The sequence below is a fragment of the Lissotriton vulgaris genome, chromosome 5 (genome assembly GCF_964263255.1).
Source record: "Lissotriton vulgaris chromosome 5, aLisVul1.2, whole genome shotgun sequence".
In the NCBI taxonomy this organism is placed as follows: Eukaryota; Metazoa; Chordata; class Amphibia; order Caudata; family Salamandridae; genus Lissotriton; species Lissotriton vulgaris.
The window spans coordinates 129163655-129178108 of record NC_141693.1 but is presented as its reverse complement, the minus strand read 5'-3'; the positions used below and the strand labels follow the sequence as shown (position 1 = coordinate 129178108).

At 40.7% G+C, this 14454-nt stretch overlaps 1 protein-coding gene across 2 annotated transcripts in view; it reads left to right on the top strand.

Moving 5' to 3' along the window:
- COL5A1 (collagen type V alpha 1 chain) overlaps positions 1–14454 on the top strand; it is a 473296-nt gene that overhangs the window by 411470 nt on the left and 47372 nt on the right. For both annotated transcript variants that reach the window (XM_086921052.1, XM_086921051.1), the window contains exons 38-46: positions 1887–1940; positions 2068–2175; positions 3574–3663; positions 3750–3803; positions 4898–5005; positions 11460–11567; positions 11848–11901; positions 13763–13816; positions 13930–14037. In XM_086921052.1, coding sequence (XP_086777178.1) covers positions 1887–1940; positions 2068–2175; positions 3574–3663; positions 3750–3803; positions 4898–5005; positions 11460–11567; positions 11848–11901; positions 13763–13816; positions 13930–14037 — 738 coding nt within the window. The remainder of the gene's footprint in view (positions 1–1886; positions 1941–2067; positions 2176–3573; positions 3664–3749; positions 3804–4897; positions 5006–11459; positions 11568–11847; positions 11902–13762; positions 13817–13929; positions 14038–14454) is intronic.

Sequence of the window (14454 nt, the reverse complement as noted above, 5' to 3'; positions counted from 1 at the left end):
GAACTATATAGTGATTACAGAATGATTTAATTGATAATCCGTGACTGAGTCCTCTTCATGTAAGTAGGAAGGCCACTCTTTATGTCACCTGATGTGGGACCTCAGTAATGGCTTGACGGAACCCTCAGTCTCTGCGTAAGGAATGCTAATGAATTCTTTTTACATGTGTAAATCTTGTTATGATTTTAATTGTCTAGCTCAGTTAATTTAGTTCTGCTCAAGGGAATCTCTCCTTTTTGTCGGTTGGTTAACCCCATTTCCCTTGACTGTTGTTAAGGGGTACCTCTCACTTTTACCTTCACTAATAGTGATACTGTAGTAGCAAAGCAGCTTTCCCATCTTTGCTTAGCATCCCCTACCTACTGAGCATGTGTATATAGATTTGTTCGATCAGCGTCTAAACACAAAGATTAATGGGCAAGGTCCTGTGCATTAAAAAGAGTAAAGATAGATACAAAAATATGCACAGTATTAGGCCGTTCAGTCCCTCTTCTTTTTATACCATCTGGACATATCAATAGTGGCCCTACTTTGTTAACGAGTGTGAGGAATTTAATATAGAGAGAAGTTACAGTTTGGTTTGCTTAAATGTGGCAGTGTCTTAGCTGAGTGGGGGAGATAAACATCTGTTAGCTAAGTGCACGTGGAGGCATGAACTTTTTTTTCATAACAATGGATCAGTTATCGTTTGTGTCTTTGCAATTTCCCAAGATGAGTTTTTGGTGACAATTTCAATTCCGGGGGAGAGTGAATGGCACGAATAACCAGTGGAATATATTCTAGTGTAGGGTGCTTTCACTGATACTGAAAGGTTTGATTTGTGGATCTTTTGTTGTGTGTAGTCTGATGAGGTGGAAGAGGAATAGTTAGGGGACAGGCCATTTACTGACTTGAATACCAGTGTTGATAGTTTGGATTTAGCTCTGTGCCTGGTGGTGAGGCGCCAGGTTGCTGGTGTGAGGTGTGCCTTGGTCTGAGTGGCAAAGTGTAAAACTTGGAGTAGTGATATTTGGATTATGGAGGACTACGAACAAACCTGCAGTGGTCCAATTCACTGAATAACAGTGAATGCTTTGGCTTTATTTAAATGGTATGAGTGAGTGGATGTTTACTAATTAAAAGCAGGCTGTGTTTGTAATGTAGGCTCAAGATTGATGATTGGCTAAAGAGAACATGGAGATTTGTAACCAATGGAGAGAATTTCAGAGGTTTCAGGAGAAAGAGAATGGGGTCAGTAGTCGAAGCAAAGTCTAGGACATCAAGGTATGAAGAGTTCTGAATCAGTATCCATAGTGCCATCCAGTAGTCCGAAAGGTGTGATTGGAGGAAGGGTGCAATGGTTGATAGAAGAAGAATATTTGGGTCAGCATCGAGATGAGAGGAAGTGTTGAATGAGAACATTTCTCTAAGAGTTGTCTCAGAGAGAAGAAGTGTGGAGGGAGAAAAGAAGAGGAACAAGGGCGGGCCATCTGGGACACCCAATGGTAATGGGATTAGTATAAGGGCTTATGAGTCCCAAGAAAACACATGCTACTCATAAAGTCATCCCAAATCTAGGCTCAACTACAAGACAGTTCTCCTGGTGACACTGGCTCATGAATTTTGATGTTGCTTTATGTAGGCTGAAAACCAGCATTCGGGTAGACAGTCCTTGAAAATTAGTGAAAAGGTCGGGCATGAAGCATGCTGTTTCTTCCTCGTATTGGTAGAAAGGACTTCCTTCCATACTGTAATTGGAAGAACTTTTAAAGCACTGAGCAGCACAACATACGTTATCCAATGTCCAGCTCATCGATTGTGGTAGTAGAGGGACTGAGCCCACATTCCCACAATTGACTTTGTGTTTTATTGTTTTTTAATTGTATGTCTTGCTATTTCTATAACAGGGATTCCAAGGCAAGACTGGCCCTCCTGGTCCTCCGGGTGTCGTCGGTCCTCAGGTAAGACTTTGACTACGATTCAGAAAGAACTCCTCTCACGGAATATCAAACGATAGTAGCCCGACCTTTCTCTATGCTAATGTAGCCCTTATCATACTTATGCTATGTGATTTATTGGCTGCCATAGGGTCCTACTGGGGAAACTGGTCCAATGGGCGAACGGGGTCATCCAGGCCCACCCGGTCCTCCTGGTGAACAAGGTCTGCCTGGACTTGCTGGAAAGGAAGGGTCAAAGGTAAGTTTTCGGTACCTTAATTTAATTTCTGATAGCATGCACAATTGTGGGAAAGAGGCTAGTAGTTCATCAAAGCTCCTTACAACCAAGTGGTCAAAACTCCATCACTGTGAGCCCAATTATGATTGATAAATTTAAGTACAGGTATGAAGATAGTGATTGTTTTTTGGAGGACTCAAATTTACACTACCCTATCTACCTTGTTAGTCCTTGGGCTTTGCATGCACATACTTCAAGGACAACAAAAACATACTATTTAATAAAGATTTGCCACCTGGTATGTAGATGCTCGATAAATATTGCTACATCATATACCTAATAATATTGGGGATGCCACTTTTGATTAGTACTGAAGACATGCACAGAACAGGCCACCACTATGAAAGGATCATGCTAACTTCAGGATCTATTTTGTCTGGAAAGGCTTTTTTGCTTGTGCAGATTTCTTCTTCCTTGTCTTGCTTTTTACAATGTTCATGCTTCTATTGCCCTTTTTGCTTGATCATTCTTTGGATCCGTAGTGAGAAATTGTACCATACCCCTGGTCACTGTACTGTTGTGTAGTAACAGTTGTTGATCCTTTTCTAGATTATTCCTTTGTAGTCCAAAAAAGTTTATTCTTTATGTTCATTTGAACATTGCAGTTGCTGATGCCCCTAGGTAACCTTTGACTGTTGTTCAATGTGTCAATGTGTTTAGTGTGTTTTTACTGCTGACCACTGTTGTGCTTGTTCCTTTATTCTTTCAGCTCCTTACCCCACTATAAGCTTTGTTGTTGTCCCAATTGTATGAAGGCTTAAGTTCCAGTCTAAATAATTCATTCTTATCGTCATTCCACATTTTATTCAGCCCTTTCATTAGTATTGTAAATGTATTTTTTTCTCAATCCATTGTGCTACTTATAGCACTTTTATGCTTCACTTTTATTTGTAGACAATTCCTCTGCTTTCACACCACCACTGTTGGTCCTGGTGCTGGTGCTATTCTGTGTTTGATAGAGGTGATTGAGCTATGTGGTTGAGCCATTGCGGGCCTTTATATATCAGTAATTTTTGGGCCATTGATCATAGGTGGAGAGTGCTTTTTTATCTAAAACAGATTCTTTAATAAATGCATGGGATCCACTTAAATAAAATAACTACAATGTACCTGGTAATGTAGAGGAGTTTAGGAACTGGTCTGGGTGAAAAGGGTAGGCAAATTAATGTTTACAAAGGTTTGATGTATAGATCTAGAAGTGGTAGTTGAAGAGAAACTATAAATATTGCTGCCCCCTCGGCTGCTGTTGTATCTGTCATAGTGTTCTTGGTATTGTCACATTTCTAGACCTATAGTAGTAGGGAAGCAGGTGGAATTCTATTCTGAATATGTCTAAACAATGCTTATTCTTCATTACAGGGAGATCCTGGCCCTGCCGGTCTACCTGGAAAGGATGGTCCTCCGGGATTGAGGGGATTTACTGGTGAAAGGGGTCTTCCTGGTCCCATTGTATGTAAAGGTTTTCTTTTTTGACCATTTGTAAGAGCTTATTGTTTCTACTCTGGTAAATCTAACTTTTTATTGCCTGATTTTAGGGCACAGTTGGACTGAAAGGAAATGAAGGCCCTCCCGGCCCACCTGGCCCAGCAGTAAGTAACAGTAATGATACTTAGTTTTTTAATTGTTTGCAAGAGAGTTTTGCTCGGTTCCTTCTTACCATTCAAGAGAGCGGGGGCACTTTCTAAATGCAGACATTCAACTTCAAACCATGTGCATGCTGTAGTCTTGCATTGTGTACACAATAATTGGTGTAAAATTCTTCACATCTTCCAACAAATTTTTATTCTGAAGTTCTTGGATGATAAACAATAACTACCAGCTATACATAATGTCATTCTGCCTGAAGAAAGTCCAAAATTATGATCCTTTGCTTTCTGGGACCTATCACACCATTACCCAAATGTAAGTTGGTACTTTTTCACCTTAATCACGGTCTCATCCCTAAAAGTAGAACAGACCTTACAAAATCTCTTCGCAAACTATAACTTTTAATAAAAAAGGCTCTTGCCAGAATACGTTGCCATTAAAATCCAGCATGGCTCTTAACCTCATAGGAGCGTTGAACGTTCAGCGCCCAGTGCTGAACTTTCGAAGAACAAATGCTGGCCCGTCGGCCAACGGTCGTGCGCAGCACTGGCAAGGTAGTGCTCGCAACGACCGTTGGCCGACGGCAGCACATAAGGGGTTAATATGGAGTAGGCCTTAATGTGAAATTGCACTGTAGAGACTCCTTATCAGATACATTACATCGCTATGATTTGTCATCCTGAATCTGCTCTTCATAGACTGACTATTCCTTGAGATATATACATACCCATGGACCTTAACTCGCTAAGACTGTCGGCTGGAACAAAACTCACCATGAATGCCCCTCTCCAATACAACTCTCTCAAGCTCCTACCTTGCCATGCTCATTCCCCCTTGGCATAGAACAGATCTTATACAGATATACGGTGAAATAGACCTCATCTCAACCCATAACTAGAAAGGGTCACTCATTAGAGGTTCTTGTTTCTTGTTGTATGTTTTAATAATGTTTGAATATTGATATTACAATTAACTGTGGAACTTGAAAAAACACCTGAATAGTTTCCAATGTAGCATCCATTCCCCCAGTGTCCTTCTGGATTATGTATTGAAATAGGCATGCCTTCTATAGCACTGAACTTTTATATTTCTTCAGGGTTCCCCTGGTGAACGAGGAGCTTCGGGACCAGCTGGCCCGATTGGTCAGCCCGGCCGACCAGGACCGCAGGGTCCTCCTGGACCTTCTGGTGAAAAGGGAGCTCCGGTAAGTAATATACTCCCTGTGTTTCTGAGCAATCAGGTGAGGATTGCCTCTTCAGCTGTCTGAACTTAAATATTTAGGAGTAGCAGTGCAAAGTGGAAAGAATGTGTTAAAACAGAATGCCCTGGTATGTGATGTGTATTCTGATGCAAACGTGACATAATTAGTCATCCCTCTAAAGCATGCAACCTACCGTAGAGCGGGGACGTTGTATTAATTTTACCAAAGCACTATACAGAGTAGAACAACCAATTGCACATTCTGATCAAATCTTGATACTGAAAGGCTTATAAGAACTAAAAGTATTAGACCCCTGAGACAGGGGTGGGAGAATTAGTGGGTCAATGGGGGTGGCCAACAAAAACATTGTACACCTTTAAGAGAGAATTGTGTAGGAGGTGAAATTCACACACAGTTATTGACAGAAAAGCAATGCACAGTACAATAGTGGTGTATTGCTTTAGGTGAATTCATTATTAATATGAAGCACACTTAGCACTATGGAACACATTATGAGAGGTCTGATAATTTTGCCAAGAGCTAAAACATCTTTTGTGCCCCATTCAATGTCACATATTGTACAGAAAGTTTGTACGGACACTGCATTTTTTTCCTGCGCAAATTTCGTCAGGAGGTACTTGCAGCCAAAACCACCTGTTATTCCTCATTCCATATGGGAAATGCAGACTAGGGATGTAAGAGGACCCGGGAGAAAGACAGTATATGCAGTTATGTATTTTTACTGGTTCAGTTTTACCAGCCGCTCCAACACTCTCTATCACACTTCGTTTGCTCAGTGAAACAATTGAGACATTTGCTGTCTTCCTATTGGAAGCATTAAACCCTTATTAGCACTTATCTCATGCAATTCTGGTGTGCTAAGTGATGACTGCTTTAACGCTCTCCCAGCCTGACAATTTTAACACTGAGTTTGCTTCGAATGAGCAGTTTGATGCGACAAGCTCTGTGTGCAGCAGTGCGCTCAAGTGCATGATGTAACTCAGCTCAACCAGGATGAGCAAATTTGCTTTGGCATTACTTGCTTTCCATTTACAGCGCATATAAATATTTGATGTATTTTACGGTCTCCTAAGAAGTGCAGAGGCGGGGGAAATGTCTGTCTCTTAAGGGTGAGACTATTGACATGCACTCTTCCCTGCTCTCTTACATACATTTCTGAAAAGCATTGAATCAAAAGACCAGCAACAAAGATTTGGCTTCAATGTCATAGCATTATTGACCTTCTGCTTGGAAGATAATTGATATAAGCATGTATAAAAATTGTACGTTCCATGAACAATTGTTAGTTGCAATGGTAGCTCTAAAAACCTCTGAAAGCTGCCATTCATGGCTAATTGTGAATATAGCAGATTCATATGCTATATGCGGTGTCCATTTGACTGGTATTATTTAGCCTATTCTTGCCAAAACCCTTCCTATTCAAAATTGAAAAGGAAATGAATCCTGAGGCATCTGCATAGCCAATATCCCTCCCTGTGACCAATATTGATGTAAACTTCCATTATCAAACATGCATGCGCTTGACTCTTCTGGGGTAGCAACAGGAATGACTTCCTAATAGAATGAACATGGGTTTCTAGGAGGTCACAGTTCCATTGAAGGCTGTTCCATACACTGTACTGGATGGGATTAAAAGGCCTGCCTCCAAGAGCAGTCTATTCTTTGCAAAATAAAATATAATGCCCCTTAATAAATGTTGCAGTTGCCGATGGTGAACCCGTTTCTTCCATTATTTATATTTTTGTATTATAATTGCCCTGGCCTGGGATGCCCTACATTTTATGAAGTGTCTCAGACCCTGACATCAGAAGAGTAGAGAAAATGACCTCTGCCAGCAGCACAAGTTAGCTCTTGCATTTTATTATTGGGCAAAAGTAAAAGAGAATGTCTTGAGTTACACCTTTACTTATGGGAATGCACCAGAACATGCAATATTTTTGTAATTTCTTGTTTGAAAAGTTAGATGACGTTTACAAAATGGAGATCATTCTAAATATGAAAAGTGGTTAAAACATTTGCAATTGAGAGACACGTCAATAGGTTTTGATTGGTAAATATGCAGACGGTACAACCTTAATGTTAATACACAATATATTTTATATATATGTTTTTAAAAGTTTTTTTTAGCAATGCTTTACTGTAAAGTATGAGTCCATTGAAGTAGGGAATGCTGAAAGAAGGCTAGTCTATCTGTGATGAATATATATGGAGCTCAATAATGGTGACCCATAGCAGTGAACGACGCCTTGAAGCCGCTATGTTATGTTATGTTATGTTATGTTATTATGAACTTCTAGAGCGCATTATCACCGAGGGGTATCTAAGCGCTATCAGAAGGAGGAGCCAGTGGGGTCTGCAGAGAATGGATGCAATGTACACTGGACTACTGAATTTTAGTAATAGGTGGAAAACAAAGTTTAAACATTCTCTAGTCTCCTTAACAATGAATGAGACAGTACTAAGAATACATGTCATGATTCAGTCTTGGTCTTTAATCTGTGGTGGCGACCGGTGCCTACCATGGACATAATAGAAAATTATTGGTCAGCCATATCAATCAATCAATTATTATTATTCGGCCAAACTAGGGCATAAATGCAAAAAAAACATAACACAGAATAGAATTCATTATGTATAAAGTACTTATGTGTGCAAGCATTTTATAATATAAAAGATTGACCGCAAATTGAAACCGCAATTAAAAGTGATGATTACAGACAGCATATATCTGTCAAAAGACCTCAGGTATGGGTCCACTGTGTGTCCTGAACTGTTCAGGGCTACCTTATGAGTCTTGATTCAGGTTAAAAAAAAGGCACCATAAAAGCACATGAAATCATGTAAAACAAACATTTTACACAATAAAAAACATAAAAACAGCCAGGCCATCCTTATTTTAACACCATAAATAGTTAATAAAAAAGGATAAACATGTAACTAACATACAGCATAATTTAAATCCTTCCTATACTACTGGGAAATTAATCCGATCTAGAGGGTCTTTATCTCAAGACGGTCTTTATAAATCAAGTGACCAAGAAAAAAATATGCTTGTTTGTCACGAACTACGAAAACACTGGACGCACTAGTGAAAAGTTCAGAGGTTTCAGCAGTGGACAGATTAACCTTTTCCTGTGTAAACTAAAATATTTACAAAACAATGCAAAATGTAATTTATCCTGTGGAGACATTTTGTCACAGCCACAAGGCACCAAGATACCCAGGCGAGACCTACCACTTACAGAGGCCAAGGGATGGTGCAGCAAGTTAAACCTAAACCTTGTCATCACAAATCTAGCCCTCTCGTTGGTTATAAGCGATAGATAGGGCTCCATGCTTTGAGCAGTATTTTGTAACATATGGGTTCGTACCATGGGTTTCACCAGATCTTTTAATTCCAGTTGCAATACAGTATGTTAAAAAAACAAATCTTTCACCCTTTAAGCTCCGAAGGGCGCAAGGACTGAGGACTATGGAATACATCAACCCTGCCTATACTGTTAAAGGCGGCCTTCAATATGCAATCCACTGGATTTTCTGCATATGTTCAAGGGACAAACAGACAAGAGCAATCTGTTCACTATGGAGCTCTACCCGTCCATATCTTGATCCAGCACAACTGGGGCTTTAGATGTATCTTAAAATAAGCTCCTCATGGACAGAGAAGGCAGGGGTTCTGTTCGGGACCAGTAGAATAGTTCTTAAGAACATATTTTCTGCAAGCTGGATCTTATCAGCTGTTATATAACCCCATACCTCACTGCCATATAACACCTTCGAAACACATTTAGACTGGTAGAGCTTAACTAAGGTGTCCGGGGACCATGAGCCCAACCTCTGCGAAAAACTAACTACTCACCCTGTGGACCTGACCGGATCGCATCTCTTTCCCTCCACTAGTGGAAGTTTGATAAAATAAGTACTATTTCTGATTCCACGCCCATCCCCAGGACCAGATTCCACAACTTTTTCCAGTTGACCCTGTCAAATGCAGGCATGAGGTTCCTAAATGCAAGGTGCAGGAAACCTGCCTGGGCCACCGTATATTTATTTATAATTAGATAGAGGCTTAGGCATTGATCAGTAGTCGCTTTACCTGGCTTTGTAAATTAGTTTCAAGGCCTTCTCCTGTAACTTCTCAATCATATGTTGTCTTCAACACACCTTTGCGTTTAATGCAGTATGTTCCATCTCATAACAGTACCTGAGTGCCTTCAGTTTTAATTATTGTGAGGCGCCTGGCTGCTGTTTCCAGTGTCTAGTGAAGTGGGATAGAACTGTCGAGATTTTGGTAGCTTCAGTGGGTGCCCATTTGCACTGCAGGGTTAGTGGAGGTGCATCGGATACCTCTGGCAGGTACAGATGGAAATCTGACTGGATGTGCATTGTGCATCTGGATGAAAGAGGTGTCTATTGGCAGTACCAAAAGCATCAATATAACCCTTGCACTCTTGCACATGTCTCCAAGAACTAATATCCACTTGTTACTGGCTATTCTCAGTGACACAGTGTGCATTAGCACCATGTTACCGCTTCCATATCAAAGACTAGCTGTAGACCGTTTATATACCGAGTGACGTACGGGAGTCATAGACTAGACATATTTTGAATAATCTCAATTCCAAATTTCCGTTCACCAGAACTATGAATTTAGTGTCTTGTCTATAAGAATAAAGAAGAAAATAGAATCTAAATTGTTCTTGGTTTATCTCATAGTTTAATGGAACAAAGCCATTTTGGTTTTATTGCCTTGGTTTAATTTTCATCCTCTAGCTTGGGCCCAGTAATTGATAGATCTTTATAGCTAGACATAATAGAAATATCATGTACATCCATGTCTCAACCACCCATTCTCTGCTGCTGCATGTGAAATGTATTCTGGTCTTCACCTCCTGCTCTATGTTCCTTGATAGGCTGTGGCATTGGATGAGGTAGCGCTAATCATATACAAACCATCCCAGTCATGTGCTGGCCCATGAAGCATGCCAGTCATGCTCATCATTCATCCTCTGAGTTTTTGTTCTGTTTACTGTTTCCTTGGCTGCCTCATATGATAGACCATGGGTCCAAGATCACTCCTAGCAACATGAAATGACATTCATGGGAATACGCCTTGCTAGGGTTTTCCTGCTGCGACTGGCTTTCTTTTGAGGAGTGATCTTCTGGGTTTTTCAAGCTGAATTGAACCTTTGGCATTAACAATGTAGGTCAATACATGCACAGTGTCACATAGAAAATATATTACTTTCTTTTGTCCCCCATTCCTGCTTCAACACCTCTGTCCTCCTAATCCCAACCCCCCTACTGCCCACTGCACAGAAGCAGTTTGCATGAAGCAGATCACTCAATGGAGTGACGCATAGGTCACAAAAATCAGTGTATAGTCTCACAACATGAAAGTTTTGAGCTCTACTTGGTTGGTTTGGCATTTCATCCACTGAGGCCAATGAAATGAGCACAGTAGGATGATTTTAAGAGCTGCGATGACTGTTGTTAGAATTAGAAAACAGTTAAGAGAAATATCTAACTATAGTAAATGTAAGATTGAAGTCATAATCAAAATATGACATTACTACACAACTATTAAACTACAGTGTTGTTCCACTATAATAAGTTACTATAGTTCAGTTATGACATCGCAGAGCTTGCCATGCGGGCCAGCTCACAGTGTACAGGCAGGTAACTGAGTCGAGTTACAAGTGCTGTTTAGAGAGTAAAAGGTATACCTAGCTTTCCTGCACATTCTTCTAATCTATTTGCCTATCTAATTAACTTGTATAAGTTTTATATTTGTGTTTCTGTACACAGTCCACATTGATTGTATGGATTTTAAACCATAATATATGTTTCATAAGAAAGAGCATGGGACCATAGTATTTAAAAGAGGGCTAGGAATGGGAGATGACATGACTATGTTATAAGGAATAAAATACCATCACATTTTAGCATATAGGGAAATTGCAAACTATTACCTCAGAGTCCAATGACTTTATAAACAGACTATGCTTTTGTACTCATTCCTATATATGGTCACAGATATATGTATTAAATTGCAATATATTTGTTTTAATGTACATTCTCCCATATATAATGTCCATTTGCTTTGTATTTTTGGCTCTGAATCTTTCGGGTGGGTAAGAGGCCCTTGAATAGCCAGGTATTGTATACTAAAGCAATTGTATATTAGCCCTTTAATCAATTTTCATGTCATATCATTCTTCTGCTATGTCTGCCTTTTTATATTATTTTTGGGTCCTTATCATAATTGAGATATATGTGACAGGTGTCACCATGTGGTACCTGGGTCTTGAGAGACCAGACATTAAGTTCAGTACTCTCCATGTGCACTGTGTACTTGTGTTTAAAAGGTACCAACGCTGTTTGAAAGTCTAGATTAAAGAATTACTAACCACATTTTCTTGTTTCTTCTTTTTAGGGAGAGAAAGGTCCACAGGGTCCTTCTGGTCGTGATGGCATCCAGGGCCCTGTGGGTCTCCCAGGACCAGCAGGACCTGTAGGCCCTCCAGGGGAAGATGGTGACAAAGTAAGGTCATCTTTTACCTGCAAAAGCACAGCTTATTCCTTACTTCTCTTGTTAAAATAAAAAACATATGTAACAGTGTTCTGAACTGACAAAAATGTGCCAACTCCTGCATTAAAAAAGTACAGTTTTGCTAGAGACATATGGCTCTGCAGAAAAAATAAGCTTGGTGGCATAATAGCTATCAAGGCAGTTAAACATATCTTGATGAGTTTCTCAGTTGTGCAAAAAACATTACAAATAGTTAATAATAACTGTATGCTTTCTGTTTATTATCTACCAGGGGGAAATTGGAGAGCCTGGCCAGAAGGGAGGCAAAGGAGACAAAGGGGAACAGGTAAGCTTTGCAATTATATAATTTAATGCTTCTATAGGCAGATGCATGGAATCATATCTTCATGACTTCTCCATATGCTTTTGTTTTGTTACCTTTGATAGTTTAATAAGCAGTCTTAAAAAGAACCAGTGACCTAAGCACAGAGCTGTAAACGTTGCCTATTAGTATGAGTTCTTAAACAGGTCATGACAAAGAGTCCTTAAGATCATGTGATCACCATGGTTTTGGATTTGCATATTAATCACTTTCCCTCTGTTAGTGAGCTTTTGATTGCTGTACTTTGTTTGGTAGAAAGTGAGCCCTGACATTATCCCATCTGACCTTTACTGCAGATGCAGCCATTGAGGATCTCACCACACAGCTAATTTGTCCTTTGTCAGTTTCCAATTTGCAGTGCCTGCTATGCATTGGGGCCAATTCACAAATACTTTAAAAACTACCTAAAGTTGTAATACAGTAATACTACATCACTTACTCATAAACGTCTTTGTGAATTGGCCACACATGGAAAATGGGAATACAATTTGAATATTAAAAAAAATATTCATGTACAATTAGTACAAATAGAAACATTATGTCAGCTACACTGTTTTACTGATAGGGAGTTGGACACTTCAGGGCCTATTCACACCTTTATTTATAAGTATACTAGCAGCCCGTCCCGATCTTGTCCGGGAGCAACAGGCTTCCCCGACCCCCGCCCACCCCGACATTGTCCAGCAGCCCGGGCCCCCGCCATGCCCGTCCCCCGCCTGCCCCGACCCCCGCATGCCCCGACATGGGTCCCCTTACCTCAGCCGGTGCTCCTCCCGCCTGTCCGCTGCTTGCACCGCCGCTGGCCTGTCCGCTGCTCCTCACGTCACCGCTCCTCTCCCGCGCCATGTCCGCCACTCCCTTACCTCAGCCGCCGCTCCTCCAGCCTGTCCGCTGCTCGCACCGCCGCTGGCCTGTCCGCTGCTCCTCACGTCACCGCTCCTCCCCCGCGCCATGTCCGCCGCTCCTTGTGGCGCTCCTGGACGCCGCTTCTTCCCGCGCTCCTGACGTGAGCACGCATGTCGCGGCCGGCGCTACTTCGGATGGGCTACTTTTTTTTTTACTGTACATTTTTTAAATAACGTTTTTCTTTAAAATTTATATAGCCTATAACCATCTTCACACCCTGGCAATTCCAACGGTGTATCGGGTGTGTGGATTGGCGCTGTGGTTCCCGAGTTTACCCGCCTCAAAAGCTGAAAGTTCTTCCTTTTTTATAGTAGTATAGATGAAGAAGCAAATGCCGCTGTTGATCAGCACATTGGGTGTTCACATTGATCCATTTGTGGCTGTCGTATCATGTGTCAGTTTCTAAATTTCTTCTCATACCTCCTGCTCGATTTCCATTTAAATTGTGTTTTATGCGATTCTTTGTATTGGTCCATGTGTTTTTATCTACCGCACATACGTTTTGGCCTTCATCCCTTTCCCCACATTCTACATTTCCTCTATGCATAAATGCTGTCATTTTATGATCACAGTAAGTGTCATTCTTCTTCCTTCTACTGTATCCTAAATGGAAACCAGGTCACGTCAGCTGTGATACCCAAACCTCTATTTCTTTCATTTTTAGTTTGCATGTCCATTAAATCAAGCAAGCAGTTTTTATGCACACACATTTTAGGGGTCCATGGGAAAATTAGTTATATATCAAAGAATACACTTCTAGCATCCCTTTATAATGAGATGAATATGGACAATTGTTTCTGAGATGTTGTCGCTCGAGATTATTATTCATGCTTAGTACTGGTAAACATATATGCACTGCTTTAGCCTATCACTGTGCCTAGCTGATCAAAAGATCACTGATTTTGTGCCTTCTTTCTAGGGTCCTCCCGGTCCAACTGGCCCTCAAGGTCCTATTGGCCAGCCAGGTCCTTCAGTAAGTAATGTGGTTTTCTATCTCTTTACATATCCAGGCTGACCAAAAATTGAAAATTACTTGCCGTTAACAGTTAATAAAATATTGAAACTTTAAAAATTATTTTCCTCCAGGGAGCTGATGGTGAACCAGGACCTAGAGGACAGCAGGGTCTCTTTGGCCAAAAAGGTGATGAAGGTCCACGTGGTTTCCCTGGTCCTCCTGGCCCAGTGGGATTGCAGGTGAGATGTAAAAGCATCACCTCACATTAATTAATTGATTAATTTAACCCAAAATATTTTTAGTTTAGTTTACGAACTAATCTTGTATCCCTTATTCTAATGTACTTCGAAGAAAAGATTTTTTGGGTGTTGAATGAAAATGAATGAAGCAGCTTTTGATATTATCGTGCTAGCCAACTATCAGTTACAATCCAGGTTTTTCAATCCTGTTGTTGGAAAAGGTGGTTTTGGCCTGGTTAGTAAGATGTCTATCAAAGTTGGAGTCATTGATGCCTCTAAGGTAGACTTCAGGGCTGTTCAATAGGAGCCTGCCATGGTATGCATGCCAAAGGATTTACTTATGGTTGTACAGCAGCACTTTCCATTTTGACCCTATCTGAGGCATCCAGTATTATTGATAGTGCTTTGTGGTGTTGC